The following is a 27400-nucleotide window of genomic DNA, read 5'->3' on the forward strand; positions in this document are numbered from 1 at the left end:
ACGGGGCACGAGGCTCCGCCTTTGTTTATACAGACACGTAACATTACGCTGCAAAAAATAGTTCCCAAACAAAACATGTCGTGATATTCATGGAAATCTAACAGTGCGCGTTCATGTTTGGAGTGAAGTGAACCCTAATAACCCCCCCCCCTACACACACAAAATCCTCCGGTGGGCGGCCCTGTCGTGCGCCCTTAAGAACGCACGCCTCTTGAAACGGAAATGAATACAATGTAAATTAACAATTAGAACGCAGTAAATTTGTCATAAATTTCTCGCGAGACGAAAACTTCTGTTGTAGAATGAGTTTGTGTGCTTCTGAAAGCGCACTCCAGTGTGTAAAGGGAGCCGCTTGGCACGTGCAGCGCGGAAGCACTGAGAGCGCGCGCCTATGAGAGAGCACGGTGGGAGAGAAGGAGAAAACGGTCTGAAAGAAAGAAGGAAAGTCTGAACACAGGACTAGCAGAAAAAGTCAATTATCAGGAAAGATGAATGTGTTTAATGTGTTTATTATAGCTCCATTCACGCGCCATATGCAAAACTTAAAAAAAAAAACGTGCGGTGATGCGGTTATCGTCACAGCCCTAGTTTATGCCGCCCTCTGCAGCGCGTGTTCAAGTGGCAACTCCCAATAAAAGTCTGTGAATGCTCATATCAGCCTTCTGTGTTCAAAGCTCTCACGTTCACGACTAGCTATGCAGCTTTTAACTACCAGTTTTGGGTTCTACATACAAAATCACATTGAAAGTTCAAACAGGTCAAACTTTGACCAGTCAGAGACTCTGATTTGGTAGTGATGGATGGCATCTTAAACGCACGTTCAAGAACCTACGATTGGCGTGTTTTTTAAACGCACGTCAAACACCCAATGTATACCTAGCCTTAGACCAGCTTCCATCGTCTAACTGGATTGAAGATCTGACCTGATCTGACCACGATGACTGTTTGTTCCCAGGGGAAGCACTGCATCCTGGACGTGTCTGGAAATGCCATAAAACGACTGCAGCAAGCACAACTTTATCCAATCGCCATCTTTATTAAACCAAAATCCATTGAAGCTCTAATGTGAGTCCGATTATCTACTCTGAAAACACAAATTTTCAAGTGTGTGTGCTTGTGTTTACAAGTTTGAAAATAACGTGACCACGTCTTTTCAGGGAAATGAACAAGAGGCAGACGTACGACCAGGCCAACAAAGTCTTTGACAAGGCAGTGAAGCTGGAGCAAGACTTTGGAGAGTTTTTCACCGGTAAGACTGCAGGAAGGTTTTTAGTGTTTATTTAAAAACAAGTTTAAGGCAGGAAATGTAGAAGAATTCCACACTTTAGTTTGCTTTCTCACTGACTACATTAATGCGTTCCCATGTTATACACATAAGCTCATACCCTAAATAAGACACTACAATGTGAAGCTTGTTTGGTCGTCTACAGAATAAAATCGTCCCACTTAAACCAGAAAGATGGGATACGCCATTTTTTCCCAAGAATTTGTTTGTAAGACTATTTTGTCCTCAGAAGACTCATAGAAGTACTCTCCATATTTTTTGGCTGAATTATCCCAGTAAAAAAAAGTATTACTTCATTCTGTATCAAAAACTTGATTCTATGGTGATGTGAAATGAATGCAAAGAAACTTTCTCCAAATGTCTTTGCTTTAACATCAAAGAATAGAAGCATCTCTACAATAGCTGCAGTTACATGGACAAAAGTAATCAGAATAAAAATCATCACGTTCCGTTCAGAATATTCTACCCCGATCACTCATTCAGATCCAAATTTCTTTCCGACCGAGATTGCCGCTATGCGTGAGCGAGCTGCCAAACTCAGGAGAACCGTGTTTTTTCATTTCCGGTATTGTGGATAGTTCTCCGTATGTTAAAAATGATTTTTTTCCCGACTGAAAGTGGAAAAAACGTCTGTTATAATCGGATCAAGTTTTTCCAGGCTCATGTACACAGTTCAATCCCTATCCGATCTTTGATCCGATCAAAGTTATTATGCACATGTAACCACAGCTACTGGTATTTTCCTGACTGGAATAAGAGAAAGCAGCTCTACCTCGATCAACCAGATTAAGAATTAGCATGCATGTTATACAGAATAATAGCAATAATGTCTTCCTTCAGAATATGGTGTGCATGTGAATCCAGTCATTGAGTGGACAGCAGCAGCTCATGTCATGGTTGTTGTTGAACAGCAAACGCATCTGGCTAGTCCACCAAAGCTGAGACAGTGATAAGTGCCATCTCCTCCTAACGACACCACATTTATGAAGGAGACGCTTTCATGAGTCACTCCTCTTCAGACTCGCTCTGTGGGCTGTTTCATTTTCTCTTTCTACTCAAAAAGCCTGACACTAACGTCTCAGTTTTTGGTTGACTAGTTAACACAGAACAGGATTCACTTGTTGAGTTTGCACCTCAGCTCAGGTGGGCTCAGAATGAAAGCAGCCTCTTAGAGTTGGAATCTCTTTTAGTGCAGTCGACATGAACATAAGAAACCCCTCTGCTCCTGTTTGTCTCCAGCTATTGTCCAGGGTGACTCGCTAGAGGAGATCTACAACAAAATCAAGCTCATCATCGAGGAGCAGTCTGGACCCTACATCTGGATCCCCTCCTCAGAGAAGCTCTGAGTTCCCTGCCGTTGTCTCTGCGTTAGTGCAGAGCTCCCCCTCTTCCTCCCCCAACAGACCCCGACCACACGCCCACATAGCCCCCTCCTCGCCTCCTTTTTGCAGATATGTTTCATATCAAGTTTTAGTGTCATCATTATGTTACTCTCTAAATGAAAAAGAAGTCTTATCACCATTACTGTGACTGTGCACACCCCTGCATGAGTTCTCAACAAAATCCATACAAGACTAGAAACGCCATTCCAAAGGAATCTGTCAAAGAAAACAAAAAGGGAAAAAAAGAACAAATCCTGTCGTAAGCTGGGGCTGCCTGGAGATCTGTATGATGCACAGAAGTCTGGACATGAGCGGAACGGGGATTTTAGAAGAGGTGGCGGGGAAGAAAGACAAATCACACCAAGTTTGAACACTGTAAATGTTGGAGTCGTATTCAAAGACGGGCTGAAGACCGACTGGAGGTTTGGCTTTCTTTCTGTTGCGCTTTTCTAAACAGACTGGATGAAATGGAGCCCTGCTGATGGTACTGTTGTCTCTTGTTTATACTGAGCGGAGAGAAGCCTGAAGAAACTGGTGATTCGCAAACCGGCTTGCTGTTTGTCTGCCAGTTGTCTGTGCCGCAGCAGATAAAGACACTGAAAGGCAGATCAAGTGGAAGAAATGTGTTGTGAATCTCTACATTTATATTATAAAAAATCATAAAATAAATGAGAAAATTCTACTGAGATTTTACCGCATATTAAGAGTACACATTTTACACTTCACTAGAATTGTCAATCTGGGGGGCTGTGAGGTTTTTATTTCTGTTTTTTTTTTTTTTTGTTTTTTTTTTTTTTTTTGCTTGTGGTTTTTAGCTGCTCTGTGAAGGATGGAGGTAGAGACGTGTATCTGGGCTCTCTGCAAAACACCAAACTGCCTTACATCAAATACAAATTCTGTTTTGTGACTACCTGTTGTCTGTGAGGAAAGCTGCAAACGGCTGATGAGATGGGAGAGGAGCATTTTTCTCTGCGTTATTTTGAGTCCTGCAGCTGTAGGGAGGCCTGATGTCGAGTGCAATAGATTAAAGCGAGTCTCACCCCTGTGGGCACCTTTCCTCTTCCCTGTTTTCAATCTTTATCCTCTGTAATTTCTAAATCTGGATTAAATTTAGACAGCCAAAGGCGTCTAACTCCTGTTTAGCAGCAGACCACCCTCCTACACTCTCTGCCTTTCCAGAGGATTCACTTAAGATTGGTGACATGGTACTGTCCTATCTGCCGCTGTTGTGGCAATCTTAAAACGGGTAGAACAAGACAACAATTGTATTGGATGTTCTTAAAGTCAAATAGTTATAACCTGTTTTGAATTGTGCCCCTACCATAAAAACACTAAAGCTGTGTTTGAGTAAAACTTGAGGCTTTGTGTATCTGTAAATTCCTAATGATGCTGTCGCTGGGAGGTGACGGACGGGGCGGCGCGCTGAGCTCTGGAGTGTCGTGGTGAGCTGGAGCAGCTCAGGAATCCTAATGTACAGATACCATTTCTCCTGTGACTGAATGGCCACGGTAGAGTGATGACGAAGAGTTCATAGCTGCCAAATCAGAACAAATAAGCCCTTGGAGTCCTGTCAGTGAAATGTTTTGCTCCTCTCCCAAAGCGGACAGTACAAACAGTCGTCTCCTCTCTCGTGAGGCCGTGAACTTGTTCATCAGGTTGGTAATCTTTGAGTCACCGCCCAAACAGAAGCTCCACTGGCCCTGACAGAAGTGGGCACATCTGGAGGAGGACTTCTGCGGCGCCAGATCCTGTGAACATTCTTGCTTTTGTCGTCAGCTTCGTGAAGAATGCAAAGGCATTCTTTAATCCCCCCCTCCCCCTGTTCCACAGAAAGCCAGACCCAGCAAGAAGTGTTGACCCAGACCCGTGGGTCCCCTGCTCCTCCCCACTTACAAAGAACCTGTGCTTGCAGGCATTTTTCTAAACAGGTGTGCCCACCAGCCAGGCACCACTGCTAAACCAGCTGTCATTACCTGTGTCAAAACCAGAGATCAGGGAATAACTGAAGGGAACAGAGCCATTTATAAACTGTTTGCAGACTGTTTCAAAGGGTGTGGTAGCTGTACAATGTAAATAAGCCCCCAGCAGATCCTCCTCACCTGTGCTTCATGCATGTGTGAATCAAACTGGGACTAACATGTTTTATAGACAACAAATGTCAGGTAAGTAAAGATTGAGCTACTATTGACATATAATTTCCATACAAATGTGCTGTAAATGTTTTTCTCTTCAAATGGCTATTGGAAAACTTAACTAGTCAGAAGGGAATCCTGTTCCCTGACGTAGGGCCTGTCTACATGTGATATCTCGTGGAACATGTCTGGATGTATAGATTTAAAATGATATATCTATTGTAAAATAAAGTGAAGGCAGAAACCTACAAAGCATCACGGAAACCAGGAGGGAGAATCAATCATTAGAAGATTAGAGTTGGTCCTCTGGTGTTCAAATCCAGCTGACTGTTAACATGTTTGTGGTACTCATACCTCAGTCAGCCATGTCAAACCCAAAGAACTTGATCTCATTTTACTATTTCCATTCAAGTCGTGCGAACAAGATGGAACCTGAATGCCTCTGTGTGTATGTGTGTGAGTGTGTGTGTGTGTAACTGAAGAGGGTCGTTGTTCCGCTGAGAGAAATTACTACATATACACTTTTTTTGTTTTTTTTTGGGTGGGGTAGGATCAAAGATCTTGTTTGTACTTTTTGGGTGATGATTCGGTTACGTTCTAGCACACCTGTGCAGTAAGTGCTTGCTAACATGAACCCTTTGATTGTACAGTAGTCTCCTTCCTGTCACTGCAGGTGGTACAGCCTATCAGGACACTCGGCCTCATGGTCTTCCCTGTCCTAGTCATGAGGGTCCACACAGTCCTGCAGATTTTGTTTGAAGTTTATTTCAGGACTTGAAAAGAGTTTTATTTGTTTGGAAATAAAATATGTGACTCAGTTATCATTCTGATGTGTTTTATTTTTCTTCAGAAGGTCTTTGGATTTGACGAGAACTCTCTTTCTAAAGGAATTTGTTTGCATTTTTACATCAATTAATAAGAGGGCAAATGAACCATATAGACAACAGTCGAACCACCACCGACTAAAACATCTGATCCGTTCACTGCAACAGTTGAACTGCAACAAGCTGAGAGCAGAGGACGGACAGAACAGCTGACCTGCTGGTCTTTGCTTCAGTAACAGCTTCTCTTTGCTGTGTCCAGTCTGTCCAGGACTTCACTGTAGCGACCAGACATCTGGGGACATAAAACAAACCCCTCTTTTGTTGATCTAGAACCAAACTACAAAACATTTGAAATATCTTTTTGGTCGTAAAATGAGTTTTGGTAGCATATGCTTCATTATCAACATGAACGCAGAAGAAATTTGATTTTTATTTTCAACTACTGTAAATAAATATGTAGTGAACTGTTACTGTTTCCCCTGATTCTTCACCTGTTTAGCGTAGCTCTCTTGCAGGGATCCCAGATACTGGACGAATTTCATTGCAAGACCAAACCACTTCTCAGCTTCTGCGTATTGAGTCAAATTATACAGCAGTATCCCTGTGTTCCAGGCATGAGTGAGCAGCCATACAGTCTCCATCTCAGCAAAGTCATCCGGCTGCAGAAAAGAGCAGGAAGATGTTTCAAAAGGCTGTTAGATGGAAGCCACCTGGACAACTCGTTTGGAAAAGTGGTTTGTAGCGTTCTTAACTAACAAGAACCAAGAAAAAAAAACCCTCCTCCAATCCAACTCATTTGCATGTTTACCTTTACCAATGACATAGAACATACAACAAGGATCTAATTTAAGTCGTTTCATACTTTAACCTTGACACTTTGATCCAAAGACTTGAATAGCTTTCAAGTACGAAGCCACTCTGGAAGAGGAAATATGTGCTGTTTCTAATGCAGCAGGATGTCTCAATAATTCCCGGCCTCTTTCAGAGCTGCAGCTCACTGGATGTGTGATGATTTGTGCAACGCGTTAACATTCAAATTGGCAGGAAGGGGTGGTGAATGAAGCATCTGCTAATTGAAGTGCAGCTGAAAAACCCATTGATAAAAAAGGATGCTTCTAGAACAGGCGGGTGTGGAGGAGAGCGGGTTAATTATATAGCAGGGTGCAGATCTGCAGGAGGGAGTCGAGGGATGTCGGCTTGTGACTGGTGCTGACTCACTGCGGCTGCGATGATGGACAAGGCCTCCTGGAAGTAGTCCCACACCTCATGCAGCACTTGGGGTCCCACCTCTGACACCCCGCGTGGGAGGGACAGCTTGATCAGGGTGTGGACACATTTGCTGTGATGGAAATCAAAATCAGACACCGTTTGATCCCAGTAACAAACAGACGTGAAGTGATGAAGCCGTGTCTTGATGTGGTGTAAAGATGCCTGCAGTGAGCCAGGTCAGCTTGTGGTTGCTTCTTATGCAGCGACAGAGAGGCCCTCAGGGCCTTCTTACACAGCAGAGGGTAGTGGGCTGGGGGCTCCATCGCCAGCGCTTCATTTGGGTTAAAAAAAAACAACAGTTCATTGAGGGAATATTAGCAAGCAGTACAATGATGTTTATGTTGCAATTTTAGATAATTAAATAGTTTAAGTTTACCTGCCATGGACTCCAAAACTTTGGTTTCAACAGTTTCAAGCTCCAGGACAGACTCCAGTATGGTCTCAACCTTTGGGTCGTTCAGTTTAGCACGAGCTTCAAACTCATACAGCAGCAGCATAGTCTCGGTTGGATCCTTTGGAGAGCTTCCTGCAAGAACACTAAAACAGCTGCTTTACTTTATTTACGCTGTTTAATTCCCGATACTGTAACTTCTTCATGTACCTGATGCTTTCAGGGTTTTCCAAACCTCCCAGCAGGTCTGAATGGACTCCAAAGTCTGGGTGAGCTCCTCTGTCTGTGAAGCAGACATCCACACATCAACATTCTGGATGCACGGTCGCCACCTAGTGTTGAGTTTGTCTTCAAAGGCAGGGGGTTTTAAAATTAAACACCTACGCCTGCACCAATGTTGTTAGTCACCTCTCTTCTCTTCTCTTCTCTTCTCTCCACCGGTCTCGGTAAATTTCCATCCGTGTGGCTAGTGAATGTGATAAATGTAGGAAATGGAAGGTGGGTGGCGCACCTGTGCAGAGTGGGGAGACTTCCTGTAGAGCTCCAAAGAGGCATCAGCAGCCATTAGCAGGCAAGTCCTCTGGGCCACGAGCAAGGTGCGGTCAGGGGGGCACAGCTGGGAGAGCTAAAGAGCATCAATAATTTATGCAAATGCCTGCTGCTTTAAAGGGAAGGTAATTCAACAAGGAGGGCAAAAGACTTCAACGGGATCAGAGGCAAACAGCCGCATACCATAACTGCTAAAAAAAACACAAAGAATTCAAAATTTCCAAATAAATTCAGGAGTTTAGGTTACTAGTATTCTGTAATGTGCCTTCATTCAGGCTAAAAGGAATCAATTGTACACATATTGAAGTATTTTCCATAAATGATATAATTATGGACATGCTTGCTGTTTATTGACATCTTTCTTAGAAAAAATGTCCACAACCTGATGCACACAATGTTTGAAACTTTCACAACTGTTACAAGCTCCTACACTTCGCCAGAACTGCTTTTATCCAGTACTGTTTAGGATTCTCAGGTATGTCAGAAGTCAAAAATCAAACTGTTTTCAAAAGCCCAATATCAGAAAACAGGACATATCACTTCAGCAATAATTTTATTCTACCAGAGCAATATAACCTTATTTCATTTTTTTGGTGTCTTTTTCAGAAGGTCTTGGGACCACCACGATGTGCCATTATCAGCTATTTATTGTGGGCGTGGCCAGCCAGACCCTCCTCTGTGAGGCAGAGGTCCCCAGAGAAGAGCATCCCAGGTGGGTGACAATGTGTCCTAACGTCCGGTGTTACTGCTGTTCTCAGTTTTCAGGGCAGCAATCCAAATTCTTAAATACCGTGCTGTTCTTAAGCCCTTTATAGTAAAAAATACCCATGTATTTGATAATATATTACCTCATGAAAATATTAGTTTTTTTCCTGAGTTCTTTTACTACCCAGAAGTAAGACGGCTCGATCTCTTAAGGCACCCGCTTTCTCTCCTTGTGAATACCGCCCATTTGTTAAACACCGCTAGCTCCCTGGAGAAAGATGGTGTTTGTGTTAGCCTGGGGGGCGGGGTTGACAGACTGGAAGGGGATGTTCTCACTGGTCTACGACACAATGTGAGAACCCGCCTGTTTTTGGGGATTGGGAGGGGCTGGTGCTCAGAGAGCAAGTTTTTAGAGGAATACTCAGAAATGATTTTCTTTTTGTGAGGAATGAACATTATAAGACACTTAAAAGCTCAAAAAGTTGATTTTGTGTGGTATAGGCCCTCTAAAGGTAAATTACATCTTCATTCTACTTTTGACTGACAAAAGTAAAAAAAAGACTAATAATGTAATGTAAAAGACAAAAACAGATCTCTTTGATCATTAGAAACTCTGCTTTCATATCAGACATGAGCCCAGGCTGTTTGGAAAATAAAAGGGGGAAAGTGGTTGATAAAGATATTTACTGTTGTACAATGGAAAGTTTGCATTTCAAAGTCAACTTCTAACTTGCCTGGTAGGAGAGAGTATAGAAGTCTTTCATTCGGTCCAGTTTGCTTTCACATTGTAAGGCCAAGTTCCAAGCTACAACAAAACAAAGGAGAGCAGTGGTTGCACAGGGTTCATTCAAATTTACATTTAGGTAGTAAGAAAAAAAGTACCAATCTTTCTAAACCAGTTAGCTTGATCTGTGCGCTGTTCCACAGTCAAGCTAGACGGGTGTGAAACTGCCTGCAGAGCTGCAGTGAAATAACACAATAATACTAAAAAATGAGGGTTTTGATTTACAGCTCAAAACATGCATCAAAACACATCAGCAGTAATGGCACTTACCCATTTTTAAGTATGACAGCAGCACATCCAGATGACTGTTAGGATTAAACACATTAAATTTAAAAATCAAATAAAAAAACAAAGAAACACCAAAACCTAAAGATTTTCCTTTTGCTTCACCTGGAGTCGTTAGTTGAGTTTTGGTTAGTAGAGAGCACAAGCCGAACCAAACATCTGTAGAGAAAACATGAATGAAGGTGGTGTTGACCTCATTTCTGTCACCTACTAACTGCTTTACACACAGACACACTTCTGCTGGGGAAAGAAAACATCTAGGTAAGTAGATCATGGAGGTAAATAGGGTAACAGGTCCACTGCTTCTCTACTAATCATGGTCACTTTCATAAGTTTATTTGCACAAACGTTGCTTCCTTTGTTTATTTATTTTTACTTTTCAGAAAAAAACTTGTTTGTACTAAAGTCATTTCTATGAGGGGCCGTATAAGACATTATTTATTCTGAACCATTCACATTCATACATTCTTGCTCTCACAGTCATATATACTCTCTTTCGCATACATATATTCTCTTACGCATCCATATATTCTCTCTCTCACATTCATACATTCTTGCTCTCACAGTCATATATACTCTCTTTCGCATACATATATTCATCACTTGCACATCCATATATTCTCTCTCTCGCATGCATATATATTACTTTACACATACATACATTCTCACTCTCATTGTCACTCTTAAAAAAGAATGTATGTATGTGAAAGACAAGTATATATGTACGTGTGAGGAAGAGTTTATATGTGTGTGTGAGAGAGGAGTATGCATGAAACGGAAGTGACTTTGCATGAAAAGGAAGGCACTTTGTATGAAAAGGAAGGCACTTTGAATGAAACGGAAGGCAGATGATTTCTCGTGCTCTGATTGGACGAGAGGCCGCCACCTCCCATTTTGAACACACTCTAAACCCTATCACTTGTACTGACTCATAACTATTAAGGTTACACAACGTAAATGTCATTTTGTAGTTGATTCAACTATAAAGTATTAAGCTCTATCAAGATTTTTTCAAATTTAACTTAACAGTGCTAAATATTTTAAAGCTTATTTGTATCTAGCACTCAAAAATTTTAAGATCCCTGAAGTAGCGTCATAACGTCATCACGTACTGGTGGGAGGGTCTTTCGTTTTCTCTACGTTATCTCAGGTGGCCATGTTGGATTTGCCGAATGCGAGTATGCGACGTTTGAAATTGAAAGTCGAGCATTTTATTTTTCTGCAAAGCGTTGCAATTTCGTCCCGCTTCAAGACGCCCCAACCTCGGGTTTTTTTTTCCATCCGCCTCATCGCTGATGGTGCCGTCTTGTCTTCAGCCCTGATTTAATTTGGTAGGTATCTTTCATGGTTTATTTTGAATGAATGCTTTAAAAATGCTCTTATACTACCGTAAATGTGATTTACTGTTGTTTAAACATATGTGTGTTATGATTGTTTTAGAGCTTAATGTGGCAATGTATACATGATTAGTTTGTCATAGCAGACTATGGCGAGCCAAACCCAAAATGCATTTCTGCCCGTAAGTTACGACAGTGATGAGTTTTTTGTTTTTTTTTCAGAGGTAGAAATGATCTGTTATGCTGCAATCACACTAAACGTGATCCGCGTGTGAAATTCGCGTTGGAGGCCTCTGTCTGTGGCTAAAGTTTGCTGCTGGACATTTGTCCAAAAATGTCACTCAAAGCCTCTAACGGTTGTGTGGGAGGAGCTACCGCCAACAGTTTTAAGCCTGGTTGCTACATGGAAGCATCGGGTTTTGAATGCAGTTTTAAGCTTTTATAAATCACTGATCTCCATTATAAAAAAGGTTTTTGTAAAAATAAATTAATCAACGTGCTCGTGTTGTGTTCAGGTACCGAACTACAGAGTGTTCAGTGTTTCACCTCCAGGTAGACGCCAAGGCCAGCCAGGTAACTTGTCTCAGTTATTTGTCTAGAGCTATTTAAAAAAAAAAAAAAAAAATGCAATAGGTTGTGTAGTGCAATAAATGTTTTTTGATCAGAATATAATTGGAACATTTTTTAACATTGAAAAATCTCTTTTGGACTTTTTCAGATACTGAACTTCAGAAAGTTCACCAGAAAGTCACCATTTCACCAGGAAAGAGGTGTCAGTGGGTGAGCTTTATACTTATTTAATACATTCATCCTGAACTATTACCATTATTAGATTTATACGGCAGCATGGAAACATTTATGCACATTTTAACTAGCCAAAGGTCTAAATAGAGCTGAAATTATTTACAATTTAACTAAACATATTTAGATTGCAGGCTGAAGGTGGCACAATGGAATGGAGGTGCAAGTTGTGTTCTGTTACTTTGGCACTATGCAGTACTACATATAATACTGCAGTACTACATAGCCAATATTCCAAAGTGTTTCCACTGCCATGTATGTGGAGACACTTTGGAATATTGTCATGTCTTTATGACAGTATATTACAATAATAAAATGATGTTGCATTAGCACCATTCCATCATTTGAAACCATGAAAACTCATCTGTCAAGATCTGAAATGGATTTATGTAGAGTAGATGCAGTCAGAGGAAATTGTGCAGTTTTTACATGTTTGTGTAACTTAAAGCTGCCCTTTTCTGAGACTAAGTCCACCAAAACAGACAGGAACTGGCCAGCTTGGTTAGGATTTATGACCTCCAGGTGAATTTTTAATGTGCATAATTCAAAAACGGATAACAAATCATTTGTAAACAGCTGTAAGAAGCCAAGGTGTAACTTGCCTTAAAAATGACTTTGGGTCTTTGACCTGAAGTGGATCATGACATAAACACTGTATTGTCCTCTTACTAGAAATAGACATCTAGAAAAGGTATCATTTTATTATTTCTTAAAGTTCCTTAAATAAATATTGGAAGTGTTTGCCCTTCATTTGCTTCAAAGGTAATGGATATTTCTTTTTATTCTTTTAGGACCAGCGTGACATGAACATGAGACGGGCACTTGTCCTCCTTGCACTTCCTGTTTATCTGCATGAAGATGCCTCCAACTTCTTCAAGACCTATACTGTAAGTGCACACGACTCCCTGTCAATGTTTTTCTGTAATCCTTTAATATTGATTGAGATTTTATTGAGTGACATAATAAATAGGGCAATTGTTTCAGTTTGTAAACTGAGTGATATTTTTAAATGGTTTTAAAAATGAGACGGAAGATGAAAGGCGAACATCGGGGACTCCTGATTGGAAGGAGTGGGAACCTTTTCGTTTACCTTTTCTGCTCCTGATCCATCATTATTTGAATAAAGAAAAATGAAGCTTTAGTCTTAAATTATTTTATAAATGTCCTCCTTCAGAAAAATGCTAAAGAACTTTTTAAAAACACAATTTTAATTGGAGTTGGTCCTTAAAACATCATAGCCAGTTGATTAAAAGCTAACAGAATGTTAGCATGAAAAGATTCCCATTGACAGATGGCAGGAATGTCAGTTTTGGACATTAGTGTGATGAATATCTTTGAGGGTCTGAACTCATCTGTGTTTTTTGTTTTGTATTTTCCAGAATACCAGACCTCACAGACACTTCTGTGGGTATCTTCTCAGTTGTCGTGGTGACGCTCCTGATGCTGCCGTCAGTGGTCCCACACATCTGGCTGACTAATCTCTTCTAACTCTTCGGGGACATCTATGCTCTGGACCTACAGCACCCCAAAAAACTTGAACTTGCCTTCATATTTATTCAGAATGCTGTCTTGAGCCTTGAGGACAGCAAACCACTGAAAGGACATTTATTGACGCTGAAGAATGTTTCGTTGAGTGAGTCTTCCAGAATGGACTATTTGTTGGTTTAAGTGTTATGTAACTAATGTGTTTTGTTGTGATCATTTGCTTTTTCTGTCGTACAATACAAAACCAACTCTTTTTGTCAATATGTTGTGTGGCACTCTTATAATGCAGTTTTATTGCACTGATTGTTTCTTCATCCTCTTGATATTTGTGCTTTTTTTTAAAGAGCAATTAAAAAAAGTGTATTAAGCAATCACTATTGTGTGGCCTTCACGTTTGTTGGTTTTTATCAATGTTAGCCTTTAAAATGTAGTGGGGCAGTATCAATATCTCTGTTTAGAATACATTTTAAGCTGAAGAATTTTAAATATTTTCAATGCTATACATTTAATGAGTTAAAGAATTTATAAAGCATTTGAGTGAATTTTACATATTTTATGAGTTGAGTAATATAAAAATATAGTTAGTTAAAGCGTTTTTTAGTTGGAAAATATTAAAAACTTTAAGTAAATCTCTCTTTTATAAGTTGAGGAATCTTAATATTTTTTATATGAAATAATACAAATGTAAGCCAACTGACAATATGAATTTTAATAAATGTTAACTTAAAAGTTTTAATAATATAACTTAACTGTTGCGTAATCTGTTACACAATAATTTTTAAATTCAGTCAACTCGCTAGGGATTACAGTGCAGACGCTAACATGAACCAGCAAGAAATCCCAAATTAACAGACTTGTGGTGTGGAAAGGTATGTTTTTCAGCTAGCAGTAATAATCAAAGTATCCGTTCTCTGTTTCAAAATGAGATTGCCACAAAACCGTATGTTATCTCATACTGGAACAGCTTTGGATGTAGAATTCAGTGGGAAAAGGTTTGGACCCTGCCACAAAAGTATTTCATCACCAATAAAATCAGAGAAATTTCTTTCAAAATTCTTCACAAATTTTATCCAGTGAAACATTTCTTTACTAAGTTTAAAAAAGATCTGGACATAAACTGTTCATTCTGTCATTCCTCACCAGAAACTGTGCCTCATCTTATTTGGTTTTGCTATTTCACTCAACTATTTTGGAAAGATGTGATACATTTGATAAGAACTCATCTATGTGAAGATTATAGATTATTTTACGAGCATATTATTTTTGGATATTTTACACAAGGAAGACTTAATGCAGAAAAAATATATGTAGTTAATTTACTTATAATTATGGCTAAATACTTTATACACAAATGTAAATATGCCAACAAAAAAACCGTGTTTTATGTTTTTCAGAAAGAAATGGTTTTGTATGTGAACAGTATTAAATCTTCCACTAACAAAAAAGCTGTCAGAACAGTTGAAACATGGTCTCTCCTGAAACTTTAACAGATTCCTTTGCCTTATTATTTTTGTTTTCTTTTTGCATAACCTGTTTTACATGGTTATCATTATGTTTTTTTTGTTCATTCTCATGGCGAACGTGAAGATTGTATATTGCACACAGTGGAGTTTTGTGTTTGGTATTTTGTATGTGCAAGATATTGTTAATAAAGTTTATTTAAAAAAAGAACGAACCGGCAAGAAGTAGCCACGGGGGTCCTGCAGCCATCGGAACCTTAACAAATATTTCATCTCCACCTCGCCGTTGCCTTTTTTAAGAAATGACAGCTGGTTTTCCCACATTTATATGTAGTTATGGATCGAAAACAAGAGGAATTTGTTTTAATGTAAATGCGTGTTCCGGCGTCTACAGGAAGTGTCGCCCATAATTCACGCAAAGGCTCATGGGGGCTAGGAATAAGGTGGATACGGATTTTCTGTTTCGGTGGCACTTCTATTACCATTATTGGTATTTGAGACATTCCTTTGTGTCTCTAGAGATGCAGACAGATTTGTGACCACTTGAGGTGAAGATAAAATATTTCTTAAGGTTCCGATGGCCTTCTTATTGGTTCATGTTAGCGTCTGTTCAAAATGGGAGGTGGCGGCCTCTCGTCCAATCAGAGCACGAGAAATCATCTGCCTTCCGTTTCATGCAAAGTGCCTTCCTTTTCATGCAAAGTCACTTCCGTTTCATGCATACTCCTCTCTCACACACACATATAAACTCTTCCTCACACATACATATATACTTGTCTTTCACATACATACATTCTTTTTTAAGAGTGACAATGAGAGTGAGAATGTATGTATGTGTAAAGTAATATATATGCATGCGAGAGAGAGAATATATGGATGTGCAAGTGAGAATATATGTATGCGAAAGAGAGTATATATGACTGTGAGAGCAAGAATGTATGAATGTGAGAGAGAGAATATATGGATGCGTAAGAGAATATATGTATGCGAAAGAGAGTATATATGACTGTGAGAGCAAGAATGTATGAATGTGAATGGTTCAGAATAAATAATGTCTTATACGGCCCCTCATAGATTTCCATGTTTAAAGACCCACTCTCATCATCTTTGATCTGTTGTCCCAGTGGTCTTTTTATTACAAGAAGTCACAAAACTTGTGCCATCTTGTGACAGTTACTGCAGGGCAGCAGGAGTTCATTAGAAATTCAGCTCTGAGTTGTGGGCGGAGCTGCTGGCGTGAAGTAAGCTTGCCCTGACTTCCCATCATCCACCTGTTTACATATTCACCTGTTAGCTTACATCCCCTTACAACCCCAACCTAGCACTGTGGGTTACAAAAGGCAAAGTGAAATGAAAATATATACAGCCCGAGCTGATCTGGACGCTACGTAGTTGTCCAAGTGGGGTTACCGTAGTCTGACGTCATCATTAGTGTCAGGCCCCTGAATAGTTATTGCAGGCCGAACAGTTTTTGTATCTACACTTGTATGGAGTGATATTTCTGCCACCATGTTGCACACAAAACTTTCTAAGTTGCAAATGAAAGAAAATATGAAATATTTGCTTTAAAAAAAAAATTATTTTGCTTTTAATTTTTATTTTTGCTTTCAATTTTTTTTGGCATTCAAAAACTTTGTTTTTTGCTTTCAAAAACTCTTTTTGCGTTTGCAAAACACACATTTTCCCATGCATTGTGTCAATTCTCGCTTTTTCCGTGTCTTTGATTTTGCTGACCAGTCTGAGCGCAACTTAGCGTTATATAACAGCCACAGCCCAAAAAGTGTTTGCATGCGTTGTGTCATCTCACATTTTTATTATCTATGATTTTGCTGAGTTAAGTTTCAGTGTGACAAAGCTGCCATCAAACAGCCGCTGATTGGTCCAGATTCTAACCAATCAGGTGTCTCTGTCTCATTGGAGGCAGGCGGGCATGGATGGACTTTGTGTGGGTGTAACAGGATTCTGCCGTTTTCAACCATTCTGGCCCGTTTCTCTCATAGTTAAACCCAGAAGGAGCAGCAAAGCAGATAAAATAAAAGAGAGTTTTGTATTTATTTATGTCAGTGTTTAAAATTTCCACAGCAGAAACAAAATGTCCGAGCTCCAACTACATCCAGCAGGAAGTAACACTTTTTTTAAAGATTTGTATCTGAACTATTGTTTTATTTTAATTAATAAATGTTGAAATATGAAGAGAAAATAGCATTTTTTCACAAGTATTTTTTTTTATACTTTGGACAAATGCTCACGAGTTCTAGAAAATAAGACACTGTGAAAATTAATTCAAAATTTGAAAGTGCTCATGGTGCTAAATACATTGAGTCTACTGTGGTGAGCCATCATTATTTTGCTCTTTACTGCTGTTTATCTGATCCCAAACACTTGTGCAGCTTGAAATTATATGTGTTTAAAATCTTTTATTGTTCTGTTTTAACAAACAGATCTTAAAGACAATCACACTTTTTACTAATAACTTGCTCTGCAGGATTCACAGATCACACACACACCTGTTGATGTAATGTCAACAGATAAACTTTAACTTTCAGGAGATCTTCAGCTGTAAATTCACAAATCTGACTTAATTAAAATTAATCAATGCTAAAAAAAGAAATAAGGTATGAATTATTGTTAAAATGATAAAAAATGAAAACGTCATCCAAAGAGACAAAATCGAGGATAAAAAGAGCTGCTTCGGTTTCTGAGCCTCGGCAGCAGACACAATGTTTGATAAATACCGTTTTGGAATAATGACATAAGTTTACTCTCGCATTTTCTCTTTTTTTTCTATGTTTATTTCTATTTTCTTTATTTATTTTTATTTTTTATTCCTTTTTGTGATTGTTGCTAATAATTAGAATCTTCCTAAAGATATAACACGTATATTCTGTATTCAGAATTGTAATGTACATTATATATAGCTAATTTTATTTGTTTTTATTTTAAAGGAGGGATGTGTATGTGTTGGGTTTTTGTGTGTTTTTATTAATTCATTTATTTTATTATTATTTGCATTTTTTTTTTATTATTACATTCTTTTTACTTTGTTTATTATTTATCTTATTATTAATTATCTTATTTGTTTTATTCTTTCTTTGGGAAGCACTTTGAGATGCTATGAAGCATGAAAAGCGCTATATAAATAAAGTTGAATTTTAATTTGAATTTATATGTACATGATTGTTGCATTTTTTTGTTCTGTATGTTGCAATTGTTCAGTTAAAAAAAAAAGTTAAATACTGCGATTTAATTGGTTAGAATCTGGACCAATCAGCAGCTGTTTGATGGCAGCTTTGTCAACGCTAAACAGAAACTTAACTCAGCAAAATCAAAGATAGGAAAAAAGTGAGATGACACACAACGCATTTTTTCCCATGCGTTGTGCAAAAAAAAGAGAAAAAAAACGCGAAAAAAAAGTTTTTGAAAGCAAAAAAAATAAAAGTGAAAGCAAAATAAAAATAATTGAAAAGCAAATATTTAATATTTTCATGTGCAACTTAGAAAAATGTTGTGTGCAATGTGGTGGCAGGGATATCACTCCATACACTTGTGCAACAAAAATGGCGAGCAATATTGGAGTTATCCAGCTGTAAAGTTTGGAGTCAGATTCCAGCTCAGACAAATACATACTCGGATCTAGTCGTCTAAAAGTGGATGCAGGGAGCGTGTCGTCTGGCAACTGTAGCTTTACGCCACACCTACAGGCTTTTTCCAACAGCTTTTTTTTTGTCTGCTCCTGATTCACAACAATTTTAATTAAGAAATTCTCAGATGTGCAATTTTAAGCTTCATTTTCTTTATAAATATCCTTCAAAATCCAACTAAAACGTATTAAAAATACCACAAACACAATTTTCTCTGTAGTGAGTCTTTAAATAAATTCCAAAGAACTGCAAAGAAACACTGTAAAAATAATATATGTATATATATACATATATATTTCATGTAGAACATGAACAGAAGTGCTTTGTTTACATTGAGTTTATATGTCAATAACAACATATTCATGATATGTGACATGATGTTTAGAAGTTGCACTGCTGTTGGCACAAACCTCAGAGCAATCAGAACCTGAACTTCCTCTTTGGAGTTTTCACACAAAACCTCCAGCGCTTTGATGGCAGTTTCCTGCTGTCCATTCTGCTAGAGGGAACAAACATTCTCTTCCACACACAAGTTCTTTACAAGCACGCAGCAGAAGAACAGATAGATGTGCAACCATGTTTTCTGACAAGTGTGCAGAAGAAAACAAAACAATCCAGTTCTGTTTCTGTTCAGCCTTTGACGGTTTAAAGGAGATTATCCTTGAAATGCAACATGATCTAAGTGACAAAGACAAGATGTTTCACCATCTTTCCACTCGCCAACACTTGCATTTGTGTTAATTTCCCTGTGACCAAGCTGCAAGTAGCACTTATGAGGCAACATATCATCATCAAAATACTACAAGTGTGGAAAATGTGCTCATTTTTAAAAGCGATGTTTGGTGATGGGTTCTACCTCCAGAGCAATCTGAGCAGCCAAACTGAGAAGGTTAGAAGCTGCAGTCTGGGATGCCAGCAGTCTGTCCTCACTGAATACTGGATTCTTGGACAGCAACGCCATCGCACTCAAGGCTTCAGCAGCTGATGAAGACACAGAAACACAGAAACCCCATTGACAATGCAATAGCAGTGAAACTGCAACGCTGGCATCAATCCAGAACTCGGCAGGACATGCATTGCATCAGTCAGTTCTGAGCGTACCTTTCTCTGCATTGCTCTCTTGCACAGCTATCTTGTAAACAATGAATTGAGTGAATATGCTGTCAGGGTCACTTCTTTCTGCCTCTTTGGCTGCTTCTTTAGCCTAAAAAGCAAATTTCAATGAAGACATTGACACCAGTCAAGTGATCCTGATTGTAGATGGACAACAGGCTCAACAGACTTTCAGACCATATTTGTCCTATAATGCCTTTCAATAGAATGAGAGCTCAGAATGTTAACCATCTCCAAATCCACAAAATGCATGACACTATTTGCTTAACCCTTGTGCTATCCTAGGCACTGTTTTATTTTGTGCTCAAATATAATTTAAGCTGTGTGAAAGTCAAACTGTTCAATTTGATTTGATCTAATGGACAACTTTTTGTTTTCTTTGTTCACTACTGGAGGATATAGATGACATTCTTCCAGTGCTTTGCTTCAAATAAACAAAGGATAATTTATCTACACTTTGGTTTGTGTGCCATTTTTTTGACTTCAATGTAACCCTTGTGCTATCCTAGGCACTTTAACATTGGGAGTGGGGTCATCTAGACCCACTAGACAGTGCTCTGAACCTTTTTTCTTCAATGATTTGTGATCTTCACTGGTGTCCATGGATTACATGAAATCTTTCCACCTTTATCCACCTTTGTCATGGTAGGGAGAACACGTCAAAGTAAGGGGGGGGTCATCTAAGATAGCACAAGGGTTACACAAAATCTACAGCAGGGTGCTCACTTTTTTGGCATGTCAGCCACTTTTGAGTCAAAAATGTCTTGAAGATCTATCTATATCTATATATACTATTAGTACATGTTTGTTAGTTACATGTTTATTTGTACATTGTTGTTTATGGACTGATAATAAAAAACACCACACTAAGATTACACAGAAAAATTTTTGTATTAACAGATGAGGCGTTTTATTACAAAAACACAAAGCAGCGACTATCGTACGTCATTCTCTGTTGTAAACTATGTAATGCGGAGAGCATGGCATTGCAAAGGCGCTGCTGGCTCTGTACGAAGCGCGTGCCACGGAAAACACTGCTTCCTTACTGAGCTCGTATTTATCGGGCGGGAACTGAGGAGCCGATAGCAGGAGGACACAGGGTGGCCCGGGCTTCAATGAACACTCCAGTTGTCCGGAGTGGTCTTCTGCAGGGGAGTTGACGTGCCGCGGGTAATGAGGCAGACAGAATTTGCGCTCAGTTAATTTAAACACGCATGTGCAGTGACGTATATTTCGTAGGATGTCCGATTGGCCGTTCTGCATGTCAATCAAGTCCCGTACTTCTTAGTTTTTGATTGGCTGATGGATTTTTTAGAAATACATATTTATTTTTTGGGTTATTTGTCTTTGCTGGCCTGCGATCTATCCTCATGTCTTTTGAGGTCATGGTGATGCTGGAGCCTGTCCTGGCTACTGTTGGATGAGGACGGAGTACATCCTGTTGTTCTGTTGCAGGGCCACACAGTTGTGATGCACAATTAACCTGAGGGAGGAAGCTGGAGGGTCTGGAGAAAATCCATACATGCATGGGGAAAGCATGCAAGCTCCACACAGAAAGGTCCTAGTTGGAATTTGAACCAGGGCCTAATTGCTGTGAGGCGAAAGCGCTAACCACTGCACCACGGTGCCACCTGCACTAATAGCTATGGAGGGAAAAGGTTCATTTGAATTTGGACAAGCAACACCTACTGGAGTCTTCGGGAGAGAGGTTTGATCACAGATTTTTCCTTCTGTCCAGACAGTCTCACCTTTTCCAACTGCTTCAGTTTTAGAAAGCAAGATGCTCTGTTCCTCTGCAGTTTGGATAAGTTCTGGTCCATCTGACCCGCCTTAAAGAAGCTAAGAGAGTAGTCATACCACTGGAGAGCTTCAGAATAATTGTCATCCTGTAAAAATCAAAAAGATTAAATAAATTGACTTCTAAAGTCAGTAACAGTCAAAATGATAGAGGGAAAACCAGGCTACTGATGAACCTCGTAGTGTTTGGATGCCTGATCCCACAGTATGATGTGCAGACTTGTGAGTGCCTCTGGTGCCAGCTGTTTACCGGTATAGTGTCCTGATCAGAAAGGAAAATCATCAAAAAAACAAACATTTCATGGATTACTACTCTAAAAAAAGCTGTAAGAAACGTTAAGGGTAGAAGTGAAGTACCGGTAATGACATCCTCTATCTTCTGTCTGCTCAGCAGCACCTTGCCTCTTTGCAGCAGCAGCTCAATGTGCAAGACAAGAGCAGTTCCCAGACTAGGAGATGACTCGAAGTGCTGACACACAGTTTTCAAATACTCAAATGCCAGCACTTCTCTAGAATAATCACAAAAGATGCATTTTCAGAGGTGCAGAATAAATGTCCTCATCCGTTTAGGATGCATTATTATTTCAAACAAGCAAATAAAGTTAAATCTGCAATCAGTTTTCTGTTTTGTTTTTAACTTCCTCACCTGTTTTCAGACATGAGCAGTCTCACTGTGTTCAGACACATGTCAAGAGAAACTTTAGATTCCAGCATCTCATTAAGACCTGAAAACACAGGTTTGTGATGCAACCTTATCTGTCTGTCACTCAAAGATTCAAATGACACACTAGGAAGCATCCAATCTAAGTGGTACAAGCTTTGTGACCACCAATATCAGACTCATTATTTCTTTCTATTCTATTTCTATTTGTGTTTATTTTTGTAGCACATCACTGACGGCAGTCAGATTATGACTGACCTGCTCTGACAGGGCTGTCTGGGGCTCTGCATCTGAGGAGAATTCTGATCTTTAAGTAAAGTCCAAACGGGGTCACACACTCCTGCCAAACACCACCATAGGAATAATCACTCTTCATCCTTTTACAATAAATATTTGACGTAATATTGCCTCACGTCCCACCTTGTTTGCTAAGCTGACAGTATTTAGAGCCTTTTCCTGAAACTTCTCACAGTCCCACTCTAAATAACACGTGGCGAGCAGCCGCAAAACTTTGGCCTGTTTATGAGTGACATTGTAAATATTTTCTTTTTCTTTTTAATGACTTGTTCTCAAAGATTAGCATTCCTGCTGCTAACTCTATTCATTCTGTCTTACGGGGTCTTACCAGAGCTTCTGATCCTGGACCATATTTCATGTTTGCTTTTCCAATGTCATAGCTTTGGCTACAAAAACAAACAAGGAGGAAGAGATGCATTTTTACCCTGGATTTTTTTATTTTATTACTTTTTATCAAACCACATTAATAAATCTACTACCTCAGCCAAAATGCACTGTCTTCAAACTTTGTCAGATTGTATGCCTCGATTCCAAAGTTGTAACAGACAACTGAGAGGTACGCCGTCTGTGATGAAAGCTCACACTTAACACCCCCCTCACTTTCAACAACATGTGCTTTGAATGTAAGAGAACAGTAAGGTAGCTGTGTTTTACTTCATTTGGCAGCCGCAGCAGTATGTCTTTGCATCGCTCGATGAACACTATGGCTTCTTGGTTGTTCCCTTGAGCGATAGCCTGTAACAAAGATCAGATTGTGTATTAAATGAAGGGAAATGAACTTCTCTCAATTAGCTATTTCAGAACCCCCCCTTCATTGTTTCTCAGTCACAATTTTACTGTCTTACACTTCACACTGCAAGTCTGTCAGAACAGCACCTCCCAAGCTGCAAAATATCACAAGAACAAATATTCACATTTAAGGTGTTGAACATCACATGCAGCACTGCTCACCGACTCAGCCTGGCACGACAGGATCCGAAGAAGGTCCTTCTCCACATCTGCCTTGGATGACAAGATGTCAGGTTCGTCATTGGCTCTGGACGTTAGCTGGCGGTAAAGGGTTTCCAAGCTCTAGGAATATACCATGTTGGATCATTTGTAAAAGAATAAAATAATTCCATCCTTCTCCTTTCAGCTAAAAACATTTCCAGATTTTATCCAACGTTTCTTTCTCACCTTGACGGCAAGTCTCAGAAAGTGATCTGCCATCTGAAAGTTTTTGCAGTTCAGCCAGGCTCTCCCTGCTTTGCTGGCCATCTGGAAGGATAAGATATCAACACACAGGCCTTATCCTCCTGAAATGCCAGGCTATAAAAAGGAAAACCTCCAGAATTACTTACCAAGATTTGTTTTCGAAAGGCGCCCTCTGTTGGACTGTCAGACTCAAAGCAGTACAGCAGGTTGCATGCAACATGGCGAACTGATGATGATAAAAAATATTAAATGAGGCATTAACCTTGCCTGTAATCCCCATAATTAGGTTTGTGTTTTAGAAAATCAAGAAAGGTAAACATTTAAAAACTATACAGACTGCAATTGGAAGAATACCTTTAGCTTTTTGGATTGCAGTTATGGCGTTTCCCACATTCTTGGTAACAGCCCAGTTCCACAACTGGACGGCACACTCCTGAATCTGTACCAGTAAAACAAGACACTAAAAACATGCCAATAACTTATATTATTAGACTTAAGCATTCAGTTTTACTACTAAAACTACTAAAAAGTAGTTAAGCTATAAAATAATTTCGAAGTTGCAGGTTCAAGATATGTTGGGATAGGGGGAAAAAATGTTTAGCTCCACATGAACATATAAAGTCAGAATTCTGAGATTAAAGTCAGAATTTTCTATGCCCTTTTTTTTTTTCTTTCTCCATGGCCCTAATCCTCTTCTGTACATATCTGTCCAGGACTATAGACTATATTAAAAATAGTACAATCTAAAACGATTGATAAATTACCTGAGGATCTGGTATTTTGAGAAAGGAATCTAAGCCTGAGACTTCAGAGAAAAGCTTCTCTATAACCTCATCGCAATCTGTTAGATCTTTCTGCTGTAAGTTTTCTGTGAGACCTGTGAAAAAGCAGAACGTTTGAAATGAATAGACACACTAAGAGTAAAAGATGTTCAATAAATATATGTGACACATCCAATAACTGCTCCCCTTGACAGTAACTTCTAGTTTGCCATAGCAGAAAAGGGTTCTGGCATATGCTTGTTCTCTTATGCTTTTAAGATCTGTGAGGCGGCAAGTTGTTGTATATGAAGCTGATGCAAATTACACCCTCCACACTTTTAAAAGTGGGTGTTAAAAAGAATTCTGTGAGTGAAGTTCACAGTCAAAGCATAATGGTAACTGTTATGTACACTTCTAAGTTATTTTTGTTGCTGCAAAGCCTCAAATCACACTTTTTTTAATAACTAGAGACATTTGTTTTTAGTTTGTTCTATTTTTGTTTTTTTCAAATCAAGCTGGACAGTGAAAAAAATTACTTGCCCTTTTTTCTTAACAATTTCCAAAATATTGATTTCTGCCAAATGTTCTTTATCGTATTTATCCAGGATTGAGCAAAAAAAAATAATATATATATATATATATATATATATATATTATATACACACACATATATATGCATAAATGTGTGGGTAACAGAAACAGACCCTCCAGCCCCCTGAGGCATAATGCTCCCGTTTTAAAGAGTAAAATGATAATTTTGTTAACCAATTCAAAATAATAAACTTTATTTATACCCTAAAAGTCTTGCCAGCCATTGTTCCACAACAAAAATAAAACCAAGCATGTCTGTCTGTCATAAAAACAGCTTCAAGATTCTCTTCGTTAACTTTAAAATTGCTCTCATGATTTCTGTATAGATTTTTCTCTGAATAAACCCAACATTTATATAATATTATTTATGGCAGTCTGCATGTTTTTTTAAGGTAGTTTTAAAGAAAGAAAAAATATAATTAATTTGTTTAAAAAATAAAGCAAACATTTTTTTCACTCGGACAAAGGCTAAAGCTAAGGTAGGATTTATGTGCTTAATTCATTTCATTAAACTAGCTTGACAAAATAGTACATGGCCTAGCAGATGGTTTAGCTAGGTTAGCCCCAGTTATATCGCGATATAACTCATTGATTACCCCCTACCCCTGCTGATGACGCAGTTACAATTATTTATGGTTTGTATCTGTAATTAGCCGTGTAATGTAGTTGAACCGACTTATACTCACATTTCACAGTCGAAATAAATTCTTCCATTTCGAAAGCTTCCATAAGCGGGATTGTCTGGAGGAGATGTCTCACCAAAGGAGAATTTACAATCGCCCGAAAATGCCCGCGAAAACGAGGCGGACGTTGACGCCACGGAGTTCGTACTATGTGAGGTCAGTTAATGCTACTTCCTGTCTGCGGACAAACTTTAACATTAAAAGAGCCTTTTGGGCAAGTTTCTGTGACCATTGACTGTAAATGCGGACCAAAATCCATTTAGAGCCGCAAAAGCTCACTTTATCAATTAGAAAATAGAATTTATTTATGTAGTTTTCAAATATTTACAGTAATTTAACTATAACAGTGTTATGTTTTTCTGCATTTATTAATTGTAACTTTATTTACTTTTGACAAGATCCTTTCAAAATAAAACACACCCTGTGTCAAATAGGATCCTTTGCTACAGGAGATTTACTTAAATTTAAAAAGATAGAAAGATAAATCCAATATAACATTTTCTATTATTATGATTTTGGTGGGCCTTCATTTTTTTTCCTTTTACTCTCAAATATTAAACCAGGCAAAACAAATCTATATAATGTAAATATAAACTTCTACAAATGTTCCTCCATGCACTTCCTAGGCGTTTCTTCTCTTTAACCACACACAATAGATTAAACCTTTTACTGTCATGATGCTCAGTTACCTGACATTTTAAAAATCTAAAAATAAATGACAAAACGTAATTAACTCAAAATAATCCTGACTACGACAAAACCATTATTTACGCAAATTATTAGAATTTTTTCAAAGCCAAAAAGCCATAATGTAGGGACAAAGAGCCACATTTGGATTTGGAGCCTCAGATTCAGACTCCTGATTTAGGCCTATTGACTACTAGGCTATATGTTAAAAGGGTTTAAAAAAGGATATGTTATTATTACTATTTTTCTTTTTTGATGTTATGTGCTAGTTCAATTGATAAATAAAATCTATGTTACAAGAAAGCAAATATCAGGTAAGATATACAAGGTAGAAAAAAGTAGCCATCATAGTGTAGGTAATATTTGCTTTCTTATATTCTGGCTAGATGATTAATTTTTTATATATAAGTATTCTTAAATTAGCGTTTAATGTAAATAAATAACAAAATAAATACAATGTAAGAAATAACATGGAAGGGCTTTTATTTTGATAGTTTTTTCTTTCCACTCAAAGACAAAAACTCATACACAAACACACCCATACACAAAAAAAATAATCAAGAAAATAATGTTTAAGACCAGCATGAACTGAAGGTTCAAACGTTTGCCGTTGTGTTGCAATCCAGAGATACTCAGGAAAAAATTAAAACAGTCTTTGGGACCACTTGCTCAAAAACATTGATGATTAAGCCATTTCTGAAGCTTTGACACTTTATTGAGAGCAAATCTCCTCAAACAAGGAAAACACAAGAACAGTTGTGATCCATCTCCAGAGTGGCCTGTTGAACAAATTACCACAAGAGTGCAGTAACTTATTCAAGAGATGTCAAAAGACCCTGCTATCTTTGAGTAAATAATCTAAGGACTGATTAGATTAAAGTCAATCTTTTCTAAAAAATACATTTGTCTACAACATTTGGTGTAAAAGTAACACAGCACGTGAGAAAACAAACATGTTACAGTGGTGAACCAGGAAGACTTGCTGTGGAACCACAGCTTCCAGTGTCTACCAACAAATCCTGAAGAGAAATGTTCTCCATCTGTTTGACTTTAATCTGAAGCACACTGGCTGATCCACCTTTTAATGCCTTAAAAAGGACAAAAAAGTCTTGCAGGAAGAAAATAGAAATATGGTCTTAAACACACTGAGGTTCAATTAACTAAAACTGAAAAGGAATGTTATTGAAAACTGATGTGACACAGAGGTCAGGACCGAAAGGCAAAACGTCTCGAAAACTAGCAGCTAAAAATAGTTTTCTTACTTGATGTTCCTTTGGAGATAAAGT

The 27400-nt window shown here is 38.6% G+C and overlaps 2 protein-coding genes across 11 annotated transcripts in view; one reads left to right on the plus strand and one right to left on the minus strand.

The window, feature by feature from the left end:
- The window catches only part of dlg3 (discs large MAGUK scaffold protein 3), an 86036-nt gene extending 82013 nt beyond the window's left edge, over positions 1-4023 (plus strand). For all 7 annotated transcript variants that reach the window (XM_020706462.2, XM_011479974.3, XM_011479971.2 and 4 more), the window contains 3 exons: positions 956-1065; positions 1158-1249; positions 2525-4023. In XM_020706462.2, the coding sequence (XP_020562121.1) occupies positions 956-1065; positions 1158-1249; positions 2525-2631 (309 nt within the window). In that variant the 3' untranslated portion in view covers positions 2632-4023. The remainder of the gene's footprint in view (positions 1-955; positions 1066-1157; positions 1250-2524) is intronic.
- Positions 4024-5617: 1594 nt separating this feature from the next.
- Positions 5618-25591, minus strand: tex11 (testis expressed 11). 4 transcript variants are annotated; one of them, XM_020706461.2, is made up of 29 exons: positions 25431-25591; positions 24157-24269; positions 23747-23831; positions 23539-23618; positions 23375-23455; positions 23150-23269; positions 22853-22933; positions 22678-22763; positions 22527-22584; positions 22322-22417; positions 22160-22241; positions 21887-21965; positions 21598-21749; positions 21417-21502; positions 21192-21329; positions 19432-19534; positions 19187-19311; positions 18741-18826; positions 9712-9765; positions 9592-9626; positions 9420-9521; positions 9272-9342; positions 7795-7908; positions 7494-7566; positions 7269-7418; positions 7055-7163; positions 6842-6962; positions 6115-6282; positions 5618-5915 (listed from the first exon to the last, which is right to left on the minus strand). In XM_020706461.2, exons 1-29 carry the CDS (start codon positions 25471-25473, stop codon positions 5853-5855), a joined length of 2754 nt encoding a protein of 917 aa, XP_020562120.1. In that variant the 5' UTR covers positions 25474-25591; the 3' UTR covers positions 5618-5852. The 4 variants fall into 4 exon arrangements, with proteins under 4 accessions (XP_020562120.1, XP_011478279.2, XP_020562119.1 ...); XM_011479977.3 differs by having other exon boundaries at positions 9420-9497; positions 18741-18829; XM_020706460.2 differs by having other exon boundaries at positions 18741-18829.
- Positions 25592-27400: the final 1809 nt, after the last annotated feature.

Source organism: Oryzias latipes, chromosome 10, assembly GCF_002234675.1.
Source record: "Oryzias latipes chromosome 10, ASM223467v1".
In the NCBI taxonomy this organism is placed as follows: domain Eukaryota; kingdom Metazoa; phylum Chordata; class Actinopteri; order Beloniformes; family Adrianichthyidae; genus Oryzias; species Oryzias latipes.